General features: G+C 49.2%; 1 protein-coding gene across 2 annotated transcripts in view; it reads right to left on the minus strand.

Annotated features, from left to right (window-relative positions):
• The window catches only part of VPS13C (vacuolar protein sorting 13 homolog C), a 2,773,485-nt gene that overhangs the window by 730,889 nt on the left and 2,015,328 nt on the right, over nt 1-27,268 (minus strand). For both annotated transcript variants that reach the window (XM_078680824.1, XM_078680823.1), the window contains exon 69: nt 26,929-26,998. In XM_078680824.1, the coding sequence (XP_078536950.1) occupies nt 26,929-26,998 (70 nt within the window). The remainder of the gene's footprint in view (nt 1-26,928; nt 26,999-27,268) is intronic.

Here is a 27,268-nt window from a genome sequence, read left to right on the forward strand (position 1 = left end):
CCAGAATGAGCTGAGTGTCGTCAGCATATGAGATGGAACTGATCTGGAATGACGCGATCAGTTTTACAAGGGGTACCATGTACAAGTTGAAGAGAACAGGGCTCAATCCTGAGCCCTGCGGGACCCCTGAGCTGACGTTTTTGGCTTCAGACTGGTATTGGCCTAACACTGTCACTTGGCGTCTGTTGCTGAGGAAGTTCCTGAGCCATGCCAAGACCTGGCCTCCTACTCCTGCGGCAGCCAACCGGTTCACTAAGATGTTATGTGAAACCGTATCGAAGGCTGCCGACAGGTCAAGTAGGATAAGGACGGCTTTTTTTCCTTGGTCCATTGCTGCCCGTAAGGTTTCTGCGGTGAAAAGTAGGGCCGTCTCAGTAGAGTGTTCTGACCGGAATCCTGATTGATGAGGATGGAGAATGTTATTCTTCTCCAAGAAATTAGTCAGTTGGTTATTGACACATTTTTTGGTCAGTTTAAACAGGACAGGTAGTAAGGAAATAGGTCGCAGGTTAGACAGGGTAGTGGGGTCGGCCAGTGCTTTTTTTTGGAGTGGCTTGACAGCTGCCAACTTCCAGTCATTGGGGATGTTAGCCGTGGCTAGAGAGGAATTGATAATCCTATTAATTATAGGATTAACCAGCTCGACCAAAGTATGCAACACCGGGGGGGGGACAAGGATCAAAAGGGGAACCCGATTTGCAGGCCAGGATAGCTTTAGAGGTATCCTCAAGGGACACTGTGGCAAACTCCTCAAAGCAGGGGGAGATCGTAATTTCACTACCTTGCTCAGTTTCCACAGTTGTCATTTCTCCTGATAGAAAGCTGTTAACAATGGTAAGAATCTTGTTATCAAATTAATTGGATATCGCATTACAGAGATCCTGAGATGGTGGAATCTCCTGCGATAAAGCTAAAGGATTCATAAAATCCTTGACAATCTTAAAGATTGCTTTTTGTTCTTGACCTGCTGTGGACAAAGCCTGTAAATAGTAGGTTTTTTTTGCGGATTTTATTTCTGCATGATATTTTCGTCTTGCTATTATGTAGATATTACGTGCGGTGGTGTCATAATTTCGACGCCATCTTCGTTCTAATACTCTGACCTTACCCAGTTCAAATTTCAGAGACATTGAGAACCAAGGGGCACTCTTTTTAATCCTGCTGGTTTTAGAATTATTATTTCTAAGCGGACTTAACAGGAGTCCTGCTCTAATAATCCAATCACAAAAGCTCTGATTATCTCCTGAAGTAGAGTCAGTTAGAACTGGTAGATTGTCTTTAAGTTTATTCATTACATCAGGTCTATTGATTAGAGATTTCCAATCAGGGGTAAAAGTAGTATTTTGGACTTTATTTATCCGAGTTGTAGGGTTAGTGATGGATTTCATATTCCATACAATATTAAAAGGAATAAAATAATGATCTGTCCATGTCTGAGGACTGGGAGGTTTAACTCTCAGATTGGGAGAATTGGAACATATGCAGTCCAATAGGTGTCCTGCCTGGTGGGTGGGCTCATGATTAAGAAGTGAAAGTCCTAGTACTTCCATGATTTCCATAAAGCAGCCTACTCCGGGGTCATTAGGAGACTCTAGGTGGAGATTTAAATCGCCCAATACTGCAAAATGGGAAAATCTGAGTGCTAATTCACTCAGAGCATCACCTACTGATTCCAAGAATTTCGAAGATGGGCCCGGAGGACGGTAAATGAGGGCCCCAGAGAAGACAAAGGTGTCATGGATCTCCAATGAGAATGCCAAGGCTTCTGCTTCTTTAATCTCCGACAGTTCTTGGGATGAACACTTAATAGTGTTATGGTAGATGATTGCCAGACCCCCTCCACGTTGTTCAAGTCTGTCCAAACGTTGGATAAGATAATTATGTGGGAGGGCTATGGCTAAGTCCGGGTTACACCAAGGCTTAAGCCATGTCTCTGTGACTAAGAGCCAGTCCAAATGGAGGTCGACAATAAGATCATGGATGTTCTGGGCATTTTTGGATAAGGATCGTGCATTGATTAATCCGCCCCGTATAATACTGAGCTCAGATGGGGTTTCCATAGGGGGCTCCGGAATTAAAGTCCTGCGACAATAAGTGCACGATACAGGGCCATGCCAGCTATGGGGGAGTAGAGCATCTTTACAGTGGGCTTGAGGGCCAGTATGTGATACCAAGAATTCTCTAGACATATCGGAGCGAGAGTGAAGGGAGGCCATAGGGGTCACTCAGAGTCTCCCGCCTTTCCCGCCTCCTTAGCGCTGACGGGCGCAGACGGGCAGACTCTGGCTTGACTCAGGCGCGAGTCAGGCACGCCCGCTGCGCGTCACCGCTGCGCGGGAGGGGTGAGGATTAAATAAAGGCTCACCTGCTCTGCTGAATGAGCACTAGAGCGCTTAGGCGCTCAGGCGAATGGCACACAGGAGATCCCGGTCCCACCCAAGATGGCGGAAGACGCCACGAAGAGCCGGTACCAGACCTGAGAACACTGTGGCAACCTGCACAGCAACCCCTGTAAATCTTCCTACACTCTGCTGATGAAGGACAATAATCCTGAAACACCGGTGTCCAGAGTTGGCTAGCATTACACTTCGGAACTTTAGAATAAGCGCACCCGCTTTGAGAAAACTGCATTTACCAGAATGCTCTTGGGGTATACACGCTGGAATGGTGGAGTAGTGTGCGACTGTAACGTGGGTGCGGGGTCTCGCCCTACTGAGGGGCACCCTTTAACGATGTACGACCCCCCCCCTCTTGTCTCCACAGCCTCCTCAAACACCGGGATGGTCACCTGCGGAACGATATAGCTGTGACGAAGAGGACGAGGTAGGATGGGGTCCCTTTAACTGGACTGCAAACCTGAATGAGGAGGCGGAGCCTGGGGAGTCCGTAAAAAGCAGCAACAACAGTCCCCAGGTGTGTTACTACACCGGAGGAGCGGATAGAGTGCAGGAGAGCGGAGAGGCGGGAAGCAGCGAGACGGAGTGGAGCGTTGGAGAGAGCGGGTACAACGAGGCGGAGTGGAGAGGAGGAACGAGCTGGCTAAGTGAAGAGAACATTGCGGAGGAGGAGAATCCGGAAAGGCGAGGTCGGGACGCGGCGTCATCGGATCAAGAAATCGAGGAGTCAAACACCGGAGCGTCTGCAGGGAGAGCCGAGAACCGAGAGACAGGAGCTGTAAAGCCGGGAGGCCAACCCCGCGAGCCGCCCAGCCGTGCGCCAGGAGGTGTACGGCTAGCCGAGGTACGTGAACGGGTCCTGGGGTGGTGGAGGAGAAAAGGCAGACGCCTGACATAGCATGTGTGCAAACCCTCAGCGAAACCCGCCCTCCGAATAGCGGATCACTTTAACTGCACTTTCGCCGACCCAGATAGTCGTGCACTGTGTGTCCCCTTCACATCCCACACGTTCCCCTTCCTTCTCAGCAATCAGTGAAAGAAAGTAGAATTATTTACTCTTCCTCTCTTCTGTTTCCCTTCTCGGCGGCCGGCGACGGCGAGCACTACGGAGCCTCCGGAGCCCAGCAGCAGCAGGAAGAGGAGCCCCGTCAGGAGGAAGGAGGAGGGAGTGCTCCGAAAGACCCGACAGGAAAGGAGCAGATCCCCCAGAAAGAGCAACCCCAGGAAGAAGTGTACCGATGACTTGTTTGCTAGAATAAAAACCACTGCAACAAAAACACGTCTTCTTCCCATTCCTCGTCCCGCGGTAACAGCGACCTATGGACCTTTTACTTAAATACGGCTCCCTCGAGCCTTTGAGCTGACGAGCTCAGGTAACGCCCTACGCACCTGGAGAGGTACCAGACCTGAGAACACTGTGGCAGCCTGCACAGCAACCCCTGTAAATCTTCCTACACTCTGCTGATGAAGGACAATAATCCTGAAACACCGGTGTCCAGAGTTGGCTAGCATTACACTTCGGAACTTTAGAATAAGGGCACCCGCTTTGAGAAAACTGCATTTACCAGGATGCTCTTGGGGTATACACGCTGGAATGGTGGAGTAGCGTGCGACCTATGAACCTTTTACTTAAATACGGCTCCCTCGAGCCTTTGAGCTGACGAGCTCAGGTAACGCCCTACGCGCCTGGAGAGGTACCAGACCTGAGAACACTGTGGCAGCCTGCACAGCAACCCCTGTAAATCTTCCTACACTCTGCTGATGAAGGACAATAATCCTGAAACACCGGTGTCCAGAGTTGGCTAGCATTACACTTCGGAACTTTAGAATAAGCGCACCCGCTTTGAGAAAACTGCATTTACCAGGATGCTCTTGGGGTATACACGCTGGAATGGTGGAGTAGCGTGCGACCTATGGACCTTTTACTTAAATACGGCTCCCTCGAGCCTTTGAGCTGACGAGCTCAGGTAACGCCCTACGCGCCTGGAGAGGTACCAGACCTGAGAACAGTGTGGCAGCCTGCACAGCAACCCCTGTAAATCTTCCTACACTCTACTGATGAAGGACAATAATCCTGAAACACCGGTGTCCAGAGTTGGCTAGCATTACACTTCGGAACTTTAGAATAAGCGCACCCGCTTTGAGAAAACTGCATTTACCAGGATGCTCTTGGGGTATACACGCTGGAATGGTGGAGTAGCGTGCGACCTATGGACCTTTTACTTAAATACGGCTCCCTCGAGCCTTTGAGCTGACGAGCTCAGGTAACGCCCTACGCGCCTGGAGAGGTACCAGACCTGAGAACACTGTGGCAGCCTGCACAGCAACCCCTGTAAATCTTCCTACACTCTGCTGATGAAGGACAATAATCCTGAAACACCGGTGTCCAGAGTTGGCTAGCATTACACTTCGGAACTTTAGAATAAGCGCACCCGCTTTGAGAAAACTGTATTTACCAGGATGCTCTTGGGGTATACACGCTGGAATGGTGGAGTAGCGTGCGACCTATGGACCTTTTACTTAAATACGGCTCCCTCGAGCCTTTGAGCTGACAAGCTCAGGTAACGCCCTACGCGCCTGGAGAGGTACCAGACCTGAGAACACTGTGGCAGCCTGCACAGCAACCCCTGTAAATCTTCCTACACTCTGCTGATGAAGGACAATAATCCTGAAACACCGGTGTCCAGAGTTGGCTAGCATTACACTTCGGAACTTTAGAATAAGCGCACCCGCTTTGAGAAAACTGCATTTACCAGGATGTTCTTGGGGTATACACGCTGGAATGGTGGAGTAGTGTGCGACCTACGGACCTTTTACTTAAATACGGCTCCCTCGAGCCTTTGAGCTGACGAGCTCAGGTAACGCCCTACGCGCCTGGAGAGGTACCAGACCTGAGAACACTGTGGCAGCCTGCACAGCAACCCCTGTAAATCTTCCTACACTCTGCTGATGAAGGACAATAATCCTGAAACACCGGTGTCCAGAGTTGGCTAGCATTACACTTCGGAACTTTAGAATAAGCGCACCCGCTTTGAGAAAACTGCATTTACCAGGATGCTCTTGGGCTATACACGCTGGAATGGTGGAGTAGCGTGCGACCTATGGACCTTTTACTTAAATACGGCTCCCTCGAGCCTTTGAGCTGACGAGCTCAGGTAACGCCCTACGCGCCTGGAGAGGTACCAGACCTGAGAACACTGTGGCAGCCTGCACAGCAACCCCTGTAAATCTTCCTACACTCTGCTGATGAAGGACAATAATCCTGAAACACCGGTGTCCAGAGTTGGCTAGCATTACACTTCGGAACTTTAGAATAAGCGCACCCGCTTTGAGAAAACTGCATTTACCAGGATGCTCTTGGGGTATACACGCTGGAATGGTGGAGTAGCGTGCGACCTATGGACCCTTTACTTAAATACGGCTCCCTCGAGCCTTTGAGCTGACGAGCTCAGGTAACGCCCTACACGCCTGGAGAGGTACCAGACCTGAGAACACTGTGGCAGCCTGCACAGCAACCCCTGTAAATCTTCCTACACTCTGCTGATGAAGGACAATAATCCTGAAACACCGGTGTCCAGAGTTGGCTAGCATTACACTTCGGAACTTTAGAATAAGCGCACCCGCTTTGAGAAAACTGCATTTACCAGGATGCTCTTGGGGTATACACGCTGGAATGGTGGAGTAGCGTGCGACCTATGGACCTTTTACTTAAATACGGCTCCCTCGAGCCTTTGAGCTGACGAGCTCAGGTAACGCCCTACGCGCCTGGAGAGGTACCAGACCTGAGAACACTGTGGCAGCCTGCACAGCAACCCCTGTAAATCTTCCTACACTCTGCTGATGAAGGACAATAATCCTGAAACACCGGTGTCCAGAGTTGGCTAGCATTACACTTCGGAACTTTAGAATAAGTGCACCCGCTTTGAGAAAACTGCGTTTACCAGGATGCTCTTGGGGTATACACGCTGGAATGGTGGAGTAGCGTGCGACCTATGGACCTTTTACTTAAATACGGCTCCCTCGAGCCTTTGAGCAGACGAGCTCAGGTAACGCCCTACGCGCCTGGAGAGGTAATGTAATGTAAGAGACATTTCTACCGCGCACTTTCACTCCAAGGAGTATCTTGGCGCACACACAACTCAGATGGAAGAGTTGGAGGGAAGGATGTTCTGCGTTATACACCACAATTACACCAGAGTTCTACATGTAGCATCGGGCAGAGAAAAGATCCAGGTTTTTAATGCTTTCCTAAAAGGGGCTTCTAAAGAGAAGGTACGTAAAGATAAGGGAAGCTTGTTCCAGGCCCTAGTGCCCAGTACAAAAAGGGATTTGCCCCCTTTTGTGGCCAGCTTGAACCGAGGAAGAGTAAGTAGGTTCTGACTGGCGGATCTCAAGCAGCGCGTCGGATGGTATCTTTTGAACCCATGAAGTAGGTATTTTGGACCGCGCTGATGGAATGCCCTAAAGGTAATCAAAAGAATCTTAAACAAAATTCTTTTGATTACCGGCAGCCAATGGAGAGTATTAAGTGCTGCTGAGGCTGACGACCTCCGTGGCCATCGCAGTACGAGGCGGGCTGTCGCATTTTGGACCATTTGTAACCTATGGAGAACGCTTTTGTTGACTCCAGCATAAACTCCGTTACAGTGGTCTAGCCTAGAACTTATTAAGGCCACTGCGACTGTTTTCCTCGCTGACAGTGGGAGCAGATCGAAAAACTTCCTCAGTGCTTTGATGATTTGGAAGCACATACCTGCTACTGCTATGGCCTGGGGCTTAAAGGATAGTTGATTGTCAAATTTAATGCCCAGGTTGCGGGCAGATACAATTGTGTTGGGGGGAGCTTCTGCCTCCGTTGGCCAGCACATTATTGGTGAGAACAAGTTATGGTTCCCAACAGGAAGAATTTCGGTTTTTGCGGTGTTGCATTTAAGGTGGTTATTTGTCATCCATCTGAATGTGGCTGTCAAACACTCCTTAAGATTTTCTTCTGCGCCTGGTCGTTCTCTGTCCAGAACCAGAATGAGCTGAGTGTCGTCAGCATATGAGATGGAACTGATCTGGAATGACGCGATCAGTTTTACAAGGGGTACCATGTACAAGTTGAAGAGAACAGGGCTCAATCCTGAGCCCTGCGGGACCCCTGAGCTGACGTTTTTGGCTTCAGACTGGTATTGGCCTAACACTGTCACTTGGCGTCTGTTGCTGAGGAAGTTCCTGAGCCATGCCAAGACCTGGCCTCCTACTCCTGCGGCAGCCAACCGGTTCACTAAGATGTTATGTGAAACCGTATCGAAGGCTGCCGACAGGTCAAGTAGGATAAGGACGGCTTTTTTTCCTTGGTCCTTTGCTGCCCGTAAGGTTTCTGCGGTGAAAAGTAGGGCCGTCTCAGTAGAGTGTTCTGACCGGAATCCTGATTGATGAGGATGGAGAATGTTATTCTTCTCCAAGAAATTAGTCAGTTGGTTATTGACACATTTTTTGGTCAGTTTAAACAGGACAGGTAGTAAGGAAATAGGTCGCAGGTTAGACAGGGTAGTGGGGTCGGCCAGTGCTTTTTTTTGGAGTGGCTTGACAGCTGCCAACTTCCAGTCATTGGGGATGTTAGCCGTGGCTAGAGAGGAATTGATAATCCTATTAATTATAGGATTAACCAGCTCGACCAAAGTATGTAACACCGGGGGGGGGACAAGGATCAAAAGGGGAACCCGATTTGCAGGCCAGGATAGCTTTAGAGGTATCCTCAAGGGACACTGTGGCAAACTCCTCAAAGCAGGGGGAGATCGTAATTTCACTACCTTGCTCAGTTTCCACAGTTGTCATTTCTCCTGATAGAAAGCTGTTAACAATGGTAAGAATCTTGTTATCAAAATAATTGGATATCGCATTACAGAGATCCTGAGATGGTGGAATCTCCTGCGATAAAGCTAAAGGATTCATAAAATCCTTGACAATCTTAAAGATTGCTTTTTGTTCTTGACCTGCTGTGGACAAAGCCTGTAAATAGTCGGTTTTTTTTGCGGATTTTATTTCTGCATGATATTTTCGTCTTGCTATTATGTAGATATTACGTGCGGTGGTGTCATAATTTCGACGCCATCTTCGTTCGAATACTCTGACCTTACCCAGTTCAAATTTCAGAGACATTGAGAACCAAGGGGCACTCTTTTTAATCCTGCTGGTTTTAGAATTATTATTTCTAAGCGGACTTAACAGGAGTCCTGCTCTAATAATCCAATCACAAAAGCTCTGATTATCTCCTGAAGTAGAGTCAGTTAGAACTGGTAGATTGTCTTTAAGTTTATTCATTACATCAGGTCTATTGATTAGAGATTTCCAATCAGGGGTAAAAGTAGTATTTTGGACTTTATTTATCCGAGTTGTAGGGTTAGTGATGGATTTCATATTCCATACAATATTAAAAGGAATAAAATAATGATCTGTCCATGTCTGAGGACTGGGAGGTTTAACTCTCAGATTGGGAGAATTGGAACATATGCAGTCCAATAGGTGTCCTGCCTGGTGGGTGGGCTCATGATTAAGAAGTGAAAGTCCTAGTACTTCCATGATTTCCATAAAGCAGCCTACTCCGGGGTCATTAGGAGACTCTAGGTGGAGATTTAAATCGCCCAATACTGCAAAATGGGAAAATCTGAGTGCTAATTCACTCAGAGCATCACCTACTGATTCCAAGAATTTCGAAGATGGGCCCGGACGACGGTAAATGAGGGCCCCAGAGAAGACAAAGGTGTCATGGATCTCCAATGAGAATGCCAAGGCTTCTGCTTCTGTAATCTCCGACAGTTCTTGGGATGAACACTTAATAGTGTTATGGTAGATGATTGCCAGACCCCCTCCACGTTGTTCAAGTCTGTCCAAACGTTGGATAAGATAATTATGTGGGAGGGCTATGGCTAAGTCCGGGTTACACCAAGGCTTAAGCCATGTCTCTGTGACTAAGAGCCAGTCCAAATGGAGGTCGACAATAAGATCATGGATGTTCTGGGCATTTTTGGATAAGGATCGTGCATTGATTAATCCGCCCCGTATAATACTGAGCTCAGATGGGGTTTCCATAGGGGGCTCCGGAATTAAAGTCCTGCGACAATAAGTGCACGATACAGGGCCATGCCAGCTATGGGGGAGTAGAGCATCTTTACAGTGGGCTTGAGGGCCAGTATGTGATACCAAGAATTCTCTAGACATATCGGAGCGAGAGTGAAGGGAGGCCATAGGGGTCACTCAGAGTCTCCCGCCTTTCCCGCCTCCTTAGCGCTGACGGGCGCAGACGGGCAGACTCTGGCTTGACTCAGGCGCGAGTCAGGCACGCCCGCTGCGCGTCACCGCTGCGCGGGAGGGGTGAGGATTAAATAAAGGCTCACCTGCTCTGCTGAATGAGCACTAGAGCGCTTAGGCGCTCAGGCGAATGGCACACAGGAGATCCCGGTCCCACCCAAGATGGCGGAAGACGCCACGAAGAGCCGGTACCAGACCTGAGAACACTGTGGCAACCTGCACAGCAACCCCTGTAAATCTTCCTACACTCTGCTGATGAAGGACAATAATCCTGAAACACCGGTGTCCAGAGTTGGCTAGCATTACACTTCGGAACTTTAGAATAAGCGCACCCGCTTTGAGAAAACTGCATTTACCAGAATGCTCTTGGGGTATACACGCTGGAATGGTGGAGTAGTGTGCGACTGTAACGTGGGTGCGGGGTCTCGCCCTACTGAGGGGCACCCTTTAACGATGTACGACCCCCCCCCTCTTGTCTCCACAGCCTCCTCAAACACCGGGATGGTCACCTGCGGAACGATATAGCTGTGACGAAGAGGACGAGGTAGGATGGGGTCCCTTTAACTGGACTGCAAACCTGAATGAGGAGGCGGAGCCTGGGGAGTCCGTAAAAAGCAGCAACAACAGTCCCCAGGTGTGTTACTACACCGGAGGAGCGGATAGAGTGCAGGAGAGCGGAGAGGCGGGAAGCAGCGAGACGGAGTGGAGCGTTGGAGAGAGCGGGTACAACGAGGCGGAGTGGAGAGGAGGAACGAGCTGGCTAAGTGAAGAGAACATTGCGGAGGAGGAGAATCCGGAAAGGCGAGGTCGGGACGCGGCGTCATCGGATCAAGAAATCGAGGAGTCAAACACCGGAGCGTCTGCAGGGAGAGCCGAGAACCGAGAGACAGGAGCTGTAAAGCCGGGAGGCCAACCCCGCGAGCCGCCCAGCCGTGCGCCAGGAGGTGTACGGCTAGCCGAGGTACGTGAACGGGTCCTGGGGTGGTGGAGGAGAAAAGGCAGACGCCTGACATAGCATGTGTGCAAACCCTCAGCGAAACCCGCCCTCCGAATAGCGGATCACTTTAACTGCACTTTCGCCGACCCAGATAGTCGTGCACTGTGTGTCCCCTTCACATCCCACACGTTCCCCTTCCTTCTCAGCAATCAGTGAAAGAAAGTAGAATTATTTACTCTTCCTCTCTTCTGTTTCCCTTCTCGGCGGCCGGCGACGGCGAGCACTACGGAGCCTCCGGAGCCCAGCAGCAGCAGGAAGAGGAGCCCCGTCAGGAGGAAGGAGGAGGGAGTGCTCCGAAAGACCCGACAGGAAAGGAGCAGATCCCCCAGAAAGAGCAACCCCAGGAAGAAGTGTACCGATGACTTGTTTGCTAGAATAAAAACCACTGCAACAAAAACACGTCTTCTTCCCATTCCTCGTCCCGCGGTAACAGCGACCTATGGACCTTTTACTTAAATACGGCTCCCTCGAGCCTTTGAGCTGACGAGCTCAGGTAACGCCCTACGCACCTGGAGAGGTACCAGACCTGAGAACACTGTGGCAGCCTGCACAGCAACCCCTGTAAATCTTCCTACACTCTGCTGATGAAGGACAATAATCCTGAAACACCGGTGTCCAGAGTTGGCTAGCATTACACTTCGGAACTTTAGAATAAGGGCACCCGCTTTGAGAAAACTGCATTTACCAGGATGCTCTTGGGGTATACACGCTGGAATGGTGGAGTAGCGTGCGACCTATGAACCTTTTACTTAAATACGGCTCCCTCGAGCCTTTGAGCTGACGAGCTCAGGTAACGCCCTACGCGCCTGGAGAGGTACCAGACCTGAGAACACTGTGGCAGCCTGCACAGCAACCCCTGTAAATCTTCCTACACTCTGCTGATGAAGGACAATAATCCTGAAACACCGGTGTCCAGAGTTGGCTAGCATTACACTTCGGAACTTTAGAATAAGCGCACCCGCTTTGAGAAAACTGCATTTACCAGGATGCTCTTGGGGTATACACGCTGGAATGGTGGAGTAGCGTGCGACCTATGGACCTTTTACTTAAATACGGCTCCCTCGAGCCTTTGAGCTGACGAGCTCAGGTAACGCCCTACGCGCCTGGAGAGGTACCAGACCTGAGAACAGTGTGGCAGCCTGCACAGCAACCCCTGTAAATCTTCCTACACTCTACTGATGAAGGACAATAATCCTGAAACACCGGTGTCCAGAGTTGGCTAGCATTACACTTCGGAACTTTAGAATAAGCGCACCCGCTTTGAGAAAACTGCATTTACCAGGATGCTCTTGGGGTATACACGCTGGAATGGTGGAGTAGCGTGCGACCTATGGACCTTTTACTTAAATACGGCTCCCTCGAGCCTTTGAGCTGACGAGCTCAGGTAACGCCCTACGCGCCTGGAGAGGTACCAGACCTGAGAACACTGTGGCAGCCTGCACAGCAACCCCTGTAAATCTTCCTACACTCTGCTGATGAAGGACAATAATCCTGAAACACCGGTGTCCAGAGTTGGCTAGCATTACACTTCGGAACTTTAGAATAAGCGCACCCGCTTTGAGAAAACTGTATTTACCAGGATGCTCTTGGGGTATACACGCTGGAATGGTGGAGTAGCGTGCGACCTATGGACCTTTTACTTAAATACGGCTCCCTCGAGCCTTTGAGCTGACAAGCTCAGGTAACGCCCTACGCGCCTGGAGAGGTACCAGACCTGAGAACACTGTGGCAGCCTGCACAGCAACCCCTGTAAATCTTCCTACACTCTGCTGATGAAGGACAATAATCCTGAAACACCGGTGTCCAGAGTTGGCTAGCATTACACTTCGGAACTTTAGAATAAGCGCACCCGCTTTGAGAAAACTGCATTTACCAGGATGTTCTTGGGGTATACACGCTGGAATGGTGGAGTAGTGTGCGACCTACGGACCTTTTACTTAAATACGGCTCCCTCGAGCCTTTGAGCTGACGAGCTCAGGTAACGCCCTACGCGCCTGGAGAGGTACCAGACCTGAGAACACTGTGGCAGCCTGCACAGCAACCCCTGTAAATCTTCCTACACTCTGCTGATGAAGGACAATAATCCTGAAACACCGGTGTCCAGAGTTGGCTAGCATTACACTTCGGAACTTTAGAATAAGCGCACCCGCTTTGAGAAAACTGCATTTACCAGGATGCTCTTGGGCTATACACGCTGGAATGGTGGAGTAGCGTGCGACCTATGGACCTTTTACTTAAATACGGCTCCCTCGAGCCTTTGAGCTGACGAGCTCAGGTAACGCCCTACGCGCCTGGAGAGGTACCAGACCTGAGAACACTGTGGCAGCCTGCACAGCAACCCCTGTAAATCTTCCTACACTCTGCTGATGAAGGACAATAATCCTGAAACACCGGTGTCCAGAGTTGGCTAGCATTACACTTCGGAACTTTAGAATAAGCGCACCCGCTTTGAGAAAACTGCATTTACCAGGATGCTCTTGGGGTATACACGCTGGAATGGTGGAGTAGCGTGCGACCTATGGACCCTTTACTTAAATACGGCTCCCTCGAGCCTTTGAGCTGACGAGCTCAGGTAACGCCCTACACGCCTGGAGAGGTACCAGACCTGAGAACACTGTGGCAGCCTGCACAGCAACCCCTGTAAATCTTCCTACACTCTGCTGATGAAGGACAATAATCCTGAAACACCGGTGTCCAGAGTTGGCTAGCATTACACTTCGGAACTTTAGAATAAGCGCACCCGCTTTGAGAAAACTGCATTTACCAGGATGCTCTTGGGGTATACACGCTGGAATGGTGGAGTAGCGTGCGACCTATGGACCTTTTACTTAAATACGGCTCCCTCGAGCCTTTGAGCTGACGAGCTCAGGTAACGCCCTACGCGCCTGGAGAGGTACCAGACCTGAGAACACTGTGGCAGCCTGCACAGCAACCCCTGTAAATCTTCCTACACTCTGCTGATGAAGGACAATAATCCTGAAACACCGGTGTCCAGAGTTGGCTAGCATTACACTTCGGAACTTTAGAATAAGTGCACCCGCTTTGAGAAAACTGCGTTTACCAGGATGCTCTTGGGGTATACACGCTGGAATGGTGGAGTAGCGTGCGACCTATGGACCTTTTACTTAAATACGGCTCCCTCGAGCCTTTGAGCAGACGAGCTCAGGTAACGCCCTACGCGCCTGGAGAGGTAATGTAATGTAAGAGACATTTCTACCGCGCACTTTCACTCCAAGGAGTATCTTGGCGCACACACAACTCAGATGGAAGAGTTGGAGGGAAGGATGTTCTGCGTTATACACCACAATTACACCAGAGTTCTACATGTAGCATCGGGCAGAGAAAAGATCCAGGTTTTTAATGCTTTCCTAAAAGGGGCTTCTAAAGAGAAGGTACGTAAAGATAAGGGAAGCTTGTTCCAGGCCCTAGTGCCCAGTACAAAAAGGGATTTGCCCCCTTTTGTGGCCAGCTTGAACCGAGGAAGAGTAAGTAGGTTCTGACTGGCGGATCTCAAGCAGCGCGTCGGATGGTATCTTTTGAACCCATGAAGTAGGTATTTTGGACCGCGCTGATGGAATGCCCTAAAGGTAATCAAAAGAATCTTAAACAAAATTCTTTTGATTACCGGCAGCCAATGGAGAGTATTAAGTGCTGCTGAGGCTGACGACCTCCGTGGCCATCGCAGTACGAGGCGGGCTGTCGCATTTTGGACCATTTGTAACCTATGGAGAACGCTTTTGTTGACTCCAGCATAAACTCCGTTACAGTGGTCTAGCCTAGAACTTATTAAGGCCACTGCGACTGTTTTCCTCGCTGACAGTGGGAGCAGATCGAAAAACTTCCTCAGTGCTTTGATGATTTGGAAGCACATACCTGCTACTGCTATGGCCTGGGGCTTAAAGGATAGTTGATTGTCAAATTTAATGCCCAGGTTGCGGGCAGATACAATTGTGTTGGGGGGAGCTTCTGCCTCCGTTGGCCAGCACATTATTGGTGAGAACAAGTTATGGTTCCCAACAGGAAGAATTTCGGTTTTTGCGGTGTTGCATTTAAGGTGGTTATTTGTCATCCATCTGAATGTGGCTGTCAAACACTCCTTAAGATTTTCTTCTGCGCCTGGTCGTTCTCTGTCCAGAACCAGAATGAGCTGAGTGTCGTCAGCATATGAGATGGAACTGATCTGGAATGACGCGATCAGTTTTACAAGGGGTACCATGTACAAGTTGAAGAGAACAGGGCTCAATCCTGAGCCCTGCGGGACCCCTGAGCTGACGTTTTTGGCTTCAGACTGGTATTGGCCTAACACTGTCACTTGGCGTCTGTTGCTGAGGAAGTTCCTGAGCCATGCCAAGACCTGGCCTCCTACTCCTGCGGCAGCCAACCGGTTCACTAAGATGTTATGTGAAACCGTATCGAAGGCTGCCGACAGGTCAAGTAGGATAAGGACGGCTTTTTTTCCTTGGTCCTTTGCTGCCCGTAAGGTTTCTGCGGTGAAAAGTAGGGCCGTCTCAGTAGAGTGTTCTGACCGGAATCCTGATTGATGAGGATGGAGAATGTTATTCTTCTCCAAGAAATTAGTCAGTTGGTTATTGACACATTTTTTGGTCAGTTTAAACAGGACAGGTAGTAAGGAAATAGGTCGCAGGTTAGACAGGGTAGTGGGGTCGGCCAGTGCTTTTTTTTGGAGTGGCTTGACAGCTGCCAACTTCCAGTCATTGGGGATGTTAGCCGTGGCTAGAGAGGAATTGATAATCCTATTAATTATAGGATTAACCAGCTCGACCAAAGTATGTAACACCGGGGGGGGGACAAGGATCAAAAGGGGAACCCGATTTGCAGGCCAGGATAGCTTTAGAGGTATCCTCAAGGGACACTGTGGCAAACTCCTCAAAGCAGGGGGAGATCGTAATTTCACTACCTTGCTCAGTTTCCACAGTTGTCATTTCTCCTGATAGAAAGCTGTTAACAATGGTAAGAATCTTGTTATCAAAATAATTGGATATCGCATTACAGAGATCCTGAGATGGTGGAATCTCCTGCGATAAAGCTAAAGGATTCATAAAATCCTTGACAATCTTAAAGATTGCTTTTTGTTCTTGACCTGCTGTGGACAAAGCCTGTAAATAGTCGGTTTTTTTTGCGGATTTTATTTCTGCATGATATTTTCGTCTTGCTATTATGTAGATATTACGTGCGGTGGTGTCATAATTTCGACGCCATCTTCGTTCGAATACTCTGACCTTACCCAGTTCAAATTTCAGAGACATTGAGAACCAAGGGGCACTCTTTTTAATCCTGCTGGTTTTAGAATTATTATTTCTAAGCGGACTTAACAGGAGTCCTGCTCTAATAATCCAATCACAAAAGCTCTGATTATCTCCTGAAGTAGAGTCAGTTAGAACTGGTAGATTGTCTTTAAGTTTATTCATTACATCAGGTCTATTGATTAGAGATTTCCAATCAGGGGTAAAAGTAGTATTTTGGACTTTATTTATCCGAGTTGTAGGGTTAGTGATGGATTTCATATTCCATACAATATTAAAAGGAATAAAATAATGATCTGTCCATGTCTGAGGACTGGGAGGTTTAACTCTCAGATTGGGAGAATTGGAACATATGCAGTCCAATAGGTGTCCTGCCTGGTGGGTGGGCTCATGATTAAGAAGTGAAAGTCCTAGTACTTCCATGATTTCCATAAAGCAGCCTACTCCGGGGTCATTAGGAGACTCTAGGTGGAGATTTAAATCGCCCAATACTGCAAAATGGGAAAATCTGAGTGCTAATTCACTCAGAGCATCACCTACTGATTCCAAGAATTTCGAAGATGGGCCCGGACGACGGTAAATGAGGGCCCCAGAGAAGACAAAGGTGTCATGGATCTCCAATGAGAATGCCAAGGCTTCTGCTTCTGTAATCTCCGACAGTTCTTGGGATGAACACTTAATAGTGTTATGGTAGATGATTGCCAGACCCCCTCCACGTTGTTCAAGTCTGTCCAAACGTTGGATAAGATAATTATGTGGGAGGGCTATGGCTAAGTCCGGGTTACACCAAGGCTTAAGCCATGTCTCTGTGACTAAGAGCCAGTCCAAATGGAGGTCGACAATAAGATCATGGATGTTCTGGGCATTTTTGGATAAGGATCGTGCATTGATTAATCCGCCCCGTATAATACTGAGCTCAGATGGGGTTTCCATAGGGGGCTCCGGAATTAAAGTCCTGCGACAATAAGTGCACGATACAGGGCCATGCCAGCTATGGGGGAGTAGAGCATCTTTACAGTGGGCTTGAGGGCCAGTATGTGATACCAAGAATTCTCTAGACATATCGGAGCGAGAGTGAAGGGAGGCCATAGGGGTCACTCAGAGTCTCCCGCCTTTCCCGCCTCCTTAGCGCTGACGGGCGCAGACGGGCAGACTCTGGCTTGACTCAGGCGCGAGTCAGGCACGCCCGCTGCGCGTCACCGCTGCGCGGGAGGGGTGAGGATTAAATAAAGGCTCACCTGCTCTGCTGAATGAGCACTAGAGCGCTTAGGCGCTCAGGCGAATGGCACACAGGAGATCCCGGTCCCACCCAAGATGGCGGAAGACGCCACGAAGAGCCGGTACCAGACCTGAGAACACTGTGGCAACCTGCACAGCAACCCCTGTAAATCTTCCTACACTCTGCTGATGAAGGACAATAATCCTGAAACACCGGTGTCCAGAGTTGGCTAGCATTACACTTCGGAACTTTAGAATAAGCGCACCCGCTTTGAGAAAACTGCATTTACCAGAATGCTCTTGGGGTATACACGCTGGAATGGTGGAGTAGTGTGCGACTGTAACGTGGGTGCGGGGTCTCGCCCTACTGAGGGGCACCCTTTAACGATGTACGACCCCCCCCCTCTTGTCTCCACAGCCTCCTCAAACACCGGGATGGTCACCTGCGGAACGATATAGCTGTGACGAAGAGGACGAGGTAGGATGGGGTCCCTTTAACTGGACTGCAAACCTGAATGAGGAGGCGGAGCCTGGGGAGTCCGTAAAAAGCAGCAACAACAGTCCCCAGGTGTGTTACTACACCGGAGGAGCGGACAGAGTGCAGGAGAGCGGAGAGGCGGGAAGCAGCGAGACGGAGTGGAGCGTTGGAGAGAGCGGGTACAACGAGGCGGAGTGGAGAGGAGGAACGAGCTGGCTAAGTGAAGAGAACATTGCGGAGGAGGAGAATCCGGAAAGGCGAGGTCGGGACGCGGCGTCATCGGATCAAGAAATCGAGGAGTCAAACACCGGAGCGTCTGCAGGGAGAGCCGAGAACCGAGAGACAGGAGCTGTAAAGCCGGGAGGCCAACCCCGCGAGCCGCCCAGCCGTGCGCCAGGAGGTGTACGGCTAGCCGAGGTACGTGAACGGGTCCTGGGGTGGTGGAGGAGAAAAGGCAGACGCCTGACATAGCATGTGTGCAAACCCTCAGCGAAACCCGCCCTCCGAATAGCGGATCACTTTAACTGCACTTTCGCCGACCCAGATAGTCGTGCACTGTGTGTCCCCTTCACATCCCACACGTTCCCCTTCCTTCTCAGCAATCAGTGAAAGAAAGTAGAATTATTTACTCTTCCTCTCTTCTGTTTCCCTTCTCGGCGGCCGGCGAGGGCGAGCACTACGGAGCCTCCGGAGCCCAGCAGCAGCAGGAAGAGGAGCCCCGTCAGGAGGAAGGAGGAGGGAGTGCTCCGAAAGACCCGACAGGAAAGGAGCAGATCCCCCAGAAAGAGCAACCCCAGGAAGAAGTGTACCGATGACTTGTTTGCTAGAATAAAAACCACTGCAACAAAAACACGTCTTCTTCCCATTCCTCGTCCCGCGGTAACAGCGACCTATGGACCTTTTACTTAAATACGGCTCCCTCGAGCCTTTGAGCTGACGAGCTCAGGTAACGCCCTACGCACCTGGAGAGGTACCAGACCTGAGAACACTGTGGCAGCCTGCACAGCAACCCCTGTAAATCTTACTACACTCTGCTGATGAAGGACAATAATCCTGAAACACCGGTGTCCAGAGTTGGCTAGCATTACACTTCGGAACTTTAGAATAAGCGCACCCGCTTTGAGAAAACTGCATTTACCAGGATGCTCTTGGGGTATACACGCTGGAATGGTGGAGTAGCGTGCGACCTATGGACCTTTTACTTAAATACGGCTCCCTCGAGCCTTTGAGCTGACGAGCTCAGGTAACGCCCTACGCGCCTGGAGAGGTACCAGACCTGAGAACACTGTGGCAGCCTGCACAGCAACCCCTGTAAATCTTCCTACACTCTGCTGATGAAGGACAATAATCCTGAAACACCGGTGTCCAGAGTTGGCTAGCATTACACTTCGGAACTTTAGAATAAGGGCACCCGCTTTGAGAAAACTGCATTTACCAGGATGCTCTTGGGGTATACACGCTGGAATGGTGGAGTAGCGTGCGACCTATGGACCTTTCACTACCACCAATAACACTAATAATCCAATACCACCCACCAATACTAAATCAATACCACCAAAATACTAATACCGTCAGTTCAGCCACGACCAGACACCACCAATACCACTACAAATGTCAAAGCCATCAATCTAACTTCCCCCACCAATCCCAGCACCGCCAATGCCAACACCACCACCAGAGTACCAATACCACCAGACCACCAGCACTACCACTGATCCCACCACTATCAGTGCCACTACCAAACATAACACTGCCATAAATATCAATCATGGTGCCAGCAGTGCCATGATTGGCTTAGGGGAGCCTAGGTGCTTCCTCAGGGGCGTAGGAGACACTAAAATTCTGGGGGGGACAGGGACAACCTTGTGGACTTCCCAGTGACCCCATACAAATCACCGCCCGTTAAACAAATACAATCGCATACTTTCGAAGTGAAATTTTGAGAAAAGCAGGCGTTGTCACAGTTTGCATGTATGCTTCTTTGTTATTTCATATTGTAATCAGAGCAAATGTTAAAAAAACATGTATATGAATCTTGCATCTTCATGCACCAAGCAAACAAAGGTCGCGGACTTTGGGTGTGGACATCGTGTTTGCAAGTGCATTATGGTTTGAAAAATACCTGCTGCTGCATTCCTGGTCTCCAGACATTTTCAGGCAACAATAAAAATGTGAAGATAATTTTGGTGATTAATAACCTTTATTGAGAGAGATCGGAGGTTTGTCTAGTGGAAGTTTTGACTCTTGGTAAGGTAGCCAAAGTGGTGTAATATGCCTGCAGCAAAGAACGTGTACCACGCAGATCACAACATGCATATCATGTAAATAGGTTAGTGAGTTACTGCTTTTGTCTGAAAGATTCTTTTGGTATTTGCAGTTTATAAGTTAAAATCCTAACATAGAACAGTGAGCTATTAACCATCATCAAAGAGCTGCATGAAAACTTCAAGGTATAGATTAGAACGTTATGATTTTTCCCCAGTCTTTCCTTATCCTAATGTTGGAAAATGGGTTCATTAGGATAGAAATCAATTCTGATTATTAAAGTGAACCCCACAACCATGGTGTTATGTTTTAAATTCTGAGTTTGTGCTTCTTTAGTGGTGCAAAGCCATCCTCTACCCTGGGCACTCCCCAACGTTTTGCTGACTGGTACTGGTGGTACCTGACCCTGGCCTCTACAGGGCCAGTGCTATTCCTAAAGAGACACCTAAAGATACTGTGAAAACACCTACATACACTAGCGTGCACTATGGGTTAGGGTACCCCTATGATTGGCATCACCTCTCCTATAAGGCCCTAGTACATAATAGGGCAGGGGGATTAGAACTACATTTAAGTCCCTAGAATATAATAGGGCATGGCAGTTTTGAGGCCAGCAGCCCTTTCTGTGTTTGCATGTGTGCACTGTGTAGTATTCTTTGGAAGAAAGGAGGATGTGTAGCATCTTGGTTATTATGTTTTACATGTCTTCCACTGCTTCACCAGTGGAACACTCTTAAGATGATGTCACTCTCCTCTCTAGTTCTTCCTACTAGCTTATACATCTGATTATACTTTCTTCTCTTTTGTTTTCTTTGGAAGAAAGGAGGATATTTAGTATCTTGGTTATTATGTTTTACATGTCTTCCACTGCTTCACCAGTGGAACACTCTTAAGATGATGTCACTCTCCTCTCTAGTTCTTCCTACTAGCTTATACATCTGATTATACTTTCTTCTCTTTTGTTTTCTTTGGAAGAAAGGAGGATATTTAGTATCTTGGTTATTATGCTTTACATGTCTTCCACTGCTTCACCAGTGGAACACTCTTAAGATGATGTCACTCTCCTCTCTAGTTCTTCCTACTAGCTTATACATCTGATTATACTTTCTTCTCTTTTGTTTTCTTTGGAAGAAAGGAGGATATGTAGTATCTTGGTTATTATGCTTTACATGTCTTCCACTGCTTCACCAGTGGAACACTCTTAAGATGATGTCACTTAGAATGTTGGTGTATGAATCACACAGTTGGAGAAGGGCTGAGCGCCTTGCTGGCTGCTCCTGGTGGGGCTGAATACTAGTGTACTTCTGATCTCCCTCTTAACTTCAATAAATCCTCATGAAACTCATCTATCTGCGTGGAGTCAGTTACTACACACTGCTGAAGCCTGAGGTCAGTTTAAAAGTAGCCCTGTGTTGTAGGACTGCTTTTAAAATGCTAATTGTGCCAAAACTTGACTTCTGGGTTTGGGGAACTTGCAAATTGATCAACTACAATGCTGGGGCAAAATTAAGTTAAGTGGAAAAATATTTTCCACTTAACTCTGGCTGTATCATATTTGCCACATAATACATCATCTGCTGCATAATCTAACAATTTCACCCAAAACAGTTTTGTTGCTCAAACGGATCAAAAATTACTAAGAGAAATGTGACTTATGTTGCTGTGAAGTGTAGGGCCCATTGCAAAGGTTGACTGGTCACCTTTCCCACTGCTGCATTTGTATGTTATACAGTTACTAATGAGGCAAAAGCTTTGCAGAGGCTGTTAGTATGTATAAATATGTCAAAATAATAAAGTATCATAAAATGCACTGCATTACGCTGCAGCCTTTTTATTGTTGCATAATTTAGTCAACACTGCAACATCTTTTTGGCCTCCATTGCTGCTTAACTCCAGTGGCCCGAAAGCAGGCTGCATATGTTAAATGTGTTTGTGCATGAAGCAGAGACCATGAAGTTTGCAAACTTAGGGGCTGACTACGATGGCAGGCGGACTTCAGTCCGTCCGCCATCGAATCGGGGAATGGGACAGCTGGCCTTCAAGGTGGCGGCCTCACGATAGGCATTACAATGCGACCGCCACTATGGCATTCGCAAGTGCCTATCTTTTACATTGCAGCAGGTACTGCTGGCTGCATCATCTGCCGCAATGTAAACAAGCATTTACAATGCAATGGTCTCTGCATTCTTAAAGTTAGAGCTATTGGCATTGCTCTTGACATTTTTATTTATGTTTTTGTTTTTAAAACATAAATAAATGGCATTGTCATTTACAATGCCAAGAGCTTAATCGCTCGCAAATGCGAGACCTATTGCATTTGCACCCACACAGAACCACACACAAAGCCACCCACACACATACAGAACCACCTACACCGAGTCATTCACATAGAGCCACCCACACAGAGCCACCCACACACACACACAGAAACCCACACACAGAGCCACCCACACACACACACAGAGCCACCCACACATAGAGCCACCTACAAAAAAAGCTACCCACACAGAGCCACACACACACAGACAGACAGAGCCACACACACAGACAGACAGAGCCACACACACACACAGACAGAGGCACAGACAGAGCCACACACACACACACACAGAGCCACACACACACACACAGAGCCACACACACAGAGCCATACACACAGGGGACAGAGGCCAGAAAAAACGCTCACAACGAGGGAACAGGGGGCAGGAGAGCAAGCACAACCAGGGGGCAGGAGAGAAAGCACAACCAGGGGGCAGGAGAGAAAGCACAGCCAGGGGGCAGGAGAGAAAGCACAGCCAGGGGGCAGGAGAGCAAGCACAACCAACGAGGGGGCAGGAGAGCAAGCACACCCCACGAGGGGGCAGGAGAGCAAGCACAAAGAACAAGGAGGCAAGAAAAAACAATGACAAGCAAGGAACAGAAGCAAGAAAAAACGATGACAGGCTGAGCACAGAGGCAAGAAAAAACGATGACAAGCAGAGAACAGAGGCAAGACAAGTGGTGGTGTTGGGGGGGTCTGGAGGGGAAAGGGTGGCCTGATGCTGATGGAGTGAGTAGCTCACCTCGGAGCTCCTCGCAACAAGCCTGATCCAGCGACATCCTGAACCCCCTCCCTTGCCCCATAGAACTGCGGGGGCAGAACGTTGCTGAGTGCAGCACAACCAATTAGAAGATGCTCCGTGGCCTGGAATCCGCCCCACCAACTTGATCCACCCGTAGCTTCGGGTCCCAAGATGGCGGAGCCTGGAAGACCGAACAGAGTCTGGCAGAGGGAGTCAGAGTGCAGTGAAGGCTGAAAGCGGACCTGAAACAAGATCAGGGACTGACCCACCCTGCCGCCGCAGTGAAGTGAGGCTGCCGGGGCCGACTGTGACCCCGAGTCGGAAGGGAAGGTGACCCGTGAATTCTAAGCAACCCATCTGCGCGGCGAGATCCTGCTGCAGGGGCGGCCACCGGGTGGGGGCCCCTGCGCTGGCTTGGGCACCGGAGAGATCGTGCCCAGCAGGGGTAACGTGCAACGGCTTTGAGCTGATACGAGCAGAGCTTATGTACAGGGGGAGGGGCTGCGCTGCATACGCCTGGGACTTGTGTAGGGGGCAGAGCTGCTGTGAGGAGGTGAGCGAGGGCCCCTGCCACCATGAGGACAGCGGGGTCTTGCGGGCTCGTACGGGCGCCTGAGGCCTCACTTGACTAGTGACCCGAGAGGGAAGGACTGGGCTGTATATCGCCTGCCGAGTCGACCCACCTGGCGCGACGACTAGCATTAACCGCCTCAAGAACTGAGAGGCCAGCGGAGAGATGCCTACATTGACCTGGGGGTATGGGAATGGGCCTGCGCGGCTGGGCGGGGCTGTCTGGATAAGTAGAACCCATGTGGCTGCCGCTCTAAGAGAGAGGGAGAGAGATCGTAGAGCGAAGCTACCCCTAGCCTGTGGGAGCTAAAAAAAAAACAAGCCGTCAGATTCACACGATGCCGTGAGCTCAAGAGTCAAACACCACCACATTTCTCCGGGGCGAGGCAGAAATGCCTCGGAGAACCCAGCGTCATTTTTGGGATTGAGGGGCGTGTTTTCTTTCTCTCCTCTTCCCATTGGCTGGAATGTAAAATTCCAGCCAATGGGAAGAGGAGAGAAAGAAAATAGAAAGAAATTAAAAAAAACCACCCCTCAATCCCAAAAAGACGGGGCTTAAAAGGACAGACGCCCCTCTCGCCCAATGGCTGGCCTCTGTTTAGGAAGCCAGCCAATGGAGAGGAGGGGCAGGTTCAAGCCCCCATACTGTAAAGAAAATTTCTCACCAGTGGGACTGCGCAAGCGCAGCCTACGCAGGCCGAGACCTAAAAAGGACATGTTCCATATATCACTGCACTAAGTGGCAGGCACAATGAGGTGCCTGCCACATGGTGCAGTGATATGTAGGGGGGCATCTTAGAACCCCCCCCCCACCGAGTTCCATGTCTGGGGGTTGGAGGGACAGGGGCCTGCTACGGGCCCCCAATGTCCCTTTCCACCAACTTTTCAATGGGGGGTGAACAGCCATGGATAGAATGGCGGGTAAAGGGTATCATAATCCCTACTGTGGTGGCTGGTAGGCACCACCAGTATTGTAGGAACCACGAGCCCTTCCGCCGCACTGGCGGGCTCAAGGCACCAGTTGGATGTGTGGCGGGGGTCTTTCCGACCGCCAGGGAACCACCCGCCACTGTAATATGGCTGGCGGTAATGCAGTCACCGATGGTGGTGGAACTGCCACTGACGGGGTGACGTGGCAGTCCCACCTCCATTATAATCACCCCCTAAGTTTGGTGTGCATGCAAATCCTTCATTGCTGATCCCTGGTGAGTTGCACAACTACTGCTGAAAGAGGCCAATGGAGGTACCAATGGGTGCGGTGGACTGGCCTCAAGGATCTTGTGACCTCAGTGACAGTCACTGTCGATGGTGTGTCTAGGGTGAGCTTCTTTGTATGCCTGCTCGCAAGACTGGAGGTGAACTGTGGTGGACAGGCCTTCAAGGTTAACACACACTTGCCGCCGTTAGGGTCCACCTGCGGGTGCTAAGACACCAGGGCTTCTAAGGTCTTGCGAAGCCTTCTAAGGTGTAGCATCAGAATGAGTTCTGTCAGGAGTGTGGTCTGGTGGACTGGTCATGAAGGCTGAAAATGGTGCTCACGTTCCAAATTCAGCAGCTCTGGCCAGAGTGCCACATCCTCTCCCACACTGAACACCATAGTGCCCCACTGAGAGAAACTTGCACTGCCTTAAGCTACAACTCAATTGTGCTGCGACTAAATTCAATTTATGCATTGGACAAGAGTAAAATGCTGCCTGAAAAAAACGAATAACACCCTGGAAAAAGCAAACACTCATTAGGAATGCAAGAGTAAGCAAAGCATGTGAAAGGTATTCAGGAACAACATGGTTACTTTAACAGTTTTAAACTCATTATTCAAAGGAACTCATTATTCAGGAAGAGGTGTGGCGCGGCGGCCAGGGTGACTGACTCCGGAAACTGGGGATCATGGTTCGATCCCCGGCACCGGTGGCAGATTAGCCCAGCACCATGTGACTCTGGGCAATAGCTTGCTTAATCTTCCCGACGGGCTCAGCCCCTAGAGACCCTTACGGGTGATTGTGCGCTTTACAAATGTGGATTATTATTATTCAGAAATCAGTAAGTGATTTTTCCTGTAAAATTCAGGACATGGCTACAGGACCAGGCAGGAAGGGCCCTGTTTCAATGTCCATTGCTTATATCCTTTCAAAATGTAAGCAGTTTGGTTTAAAAAACACCACATCCACGAACACAGAGCCGCAGTACACATTTTATAAGCTAAAATAATTTAAACAGTTGAAAACGATCATATGAAACGTTTCTACTCCACTCAACCAGGTATTGCAGTCCCTTTAGGAATGGAGCACTTCCCCGCCCTGGAAAAACAATGTTGTTCAAAGAAAGAAGAAAAAAAGAAAGTAGCGCTTTCACTGGCAAACTCTGAAAAGTGGCGCTAATGGGTGTGGGTGTAAATAACAATCTGGCCTGTCTGCTGACCACTCTGTATCGCTTTATTTAGGCATTTAATATTTTTTTCTCTCCGTCCCGAGGTTTTTCTTTGGAATTATAAAAGATCAGCAAATGAGGACATTTCCAGCCAAAGTGTTCTTCCTATTTTGAATCCATTTCACAAGGAAACAAATAAAGAGGCAAGAGAGAGAACGTAAGAGCTGTCTCTTGAAATCAGAACTTAACTAGGAGGGAGACAGAGACAGAACGAGATAGAGGGAAAAGAAAGAGAGAGGGGGAGGAGGGTCGCGACGCTGCCAGAGGAAGATCAGGAGAAGTTGACACTCTGCTTGCCTTCTCTGGGTATGAAGGAAAAGAGACAGAGTTTTTTTCCTTCTCTGCCCTGAGGATGCTGAGCCTTCCTGCAGCATAACAAAGGGCAGAGGGCGGGTGGCCTCTCTGACTCCAGGCAGGTCAAGTGCAGGGCCATTAGGTAGCGCTTTCGCGCGCTAATGGCCCTGTGAATAACAGAAGGGCGAGGGGAAATTCTTTTGTCCCCTTGCCCCTCCCCATGCTTGTCCCCCGTGTCCCCCCCACTTTAAAATCTGGGGGGGACATATCCCCCGCGTCCCCCACAGTTCCTACGCCCATGTGCTTCCTGCTTCCAGGAGCGAGGAAGAGCAGAGGACAAAGAGAAGCGTGCGGTGTGAACACGCAAGTGATCTTTATTTTTCAGCCTTCCACGCCACGCTACCCCTGTGCCGCAGCAGCCACCACTGCCACCAGCATTACTATCAAGGTTGGCGTGGCTTTAATGTTCTCTTGTAGGAAAACGTTATTTTGCATGCTTGTATTTGCATTAAACCAAGACTTATTGCCTTTCTGGATGCGTATTTAATTTCTGTCCTGCGCTCAACCCACTGCCGATTCTAGCCTTTAAGAACTGGCAACATGCAATGTCCATTTCTGCAAACATGTTGAATGATTTATAATTAGTTGTGTCTGTACTTACTTAAACTGCATCACTTTACTGTACTCATTAAATCGTGTAATAATGCTGACATCGATAAACGGCTTTGGCTCTATAAACAGAAAGAGTAAAGATGACATTAATTTAAATGCATGATTAAAATTCTGCTGAATGATTAGCAATTATCATTGCAAGCCTTTGCGGAAAACAGATTAGACATTATGCTCATGGCATTTCTTTAATTTCTAACCATAGCGTTTGAGATATACAGAATTCATTTAACTCACTATAAGCATTGGCAAAGCCAATAGTTCTGCCTTTACACATATGTAATTGGATTTCTGAACGGAAGTACACGTTCACTGATACTTCAGCTGCTGCA

The sequence above is a fragment of the Lissotriton helveticus genome, chromosome 3_1 (assembly GCF_964261635.1).
Source record: "Lissotriton helveticus chromosome 3_1, aLisHel1.1, whole genome shotgun sequence".
NCBI lineage: Eukaryota > Metazoa > Chordata > Amphibia > Caudata > Salamandridae > Lissotriton > Lissotriton helveticus.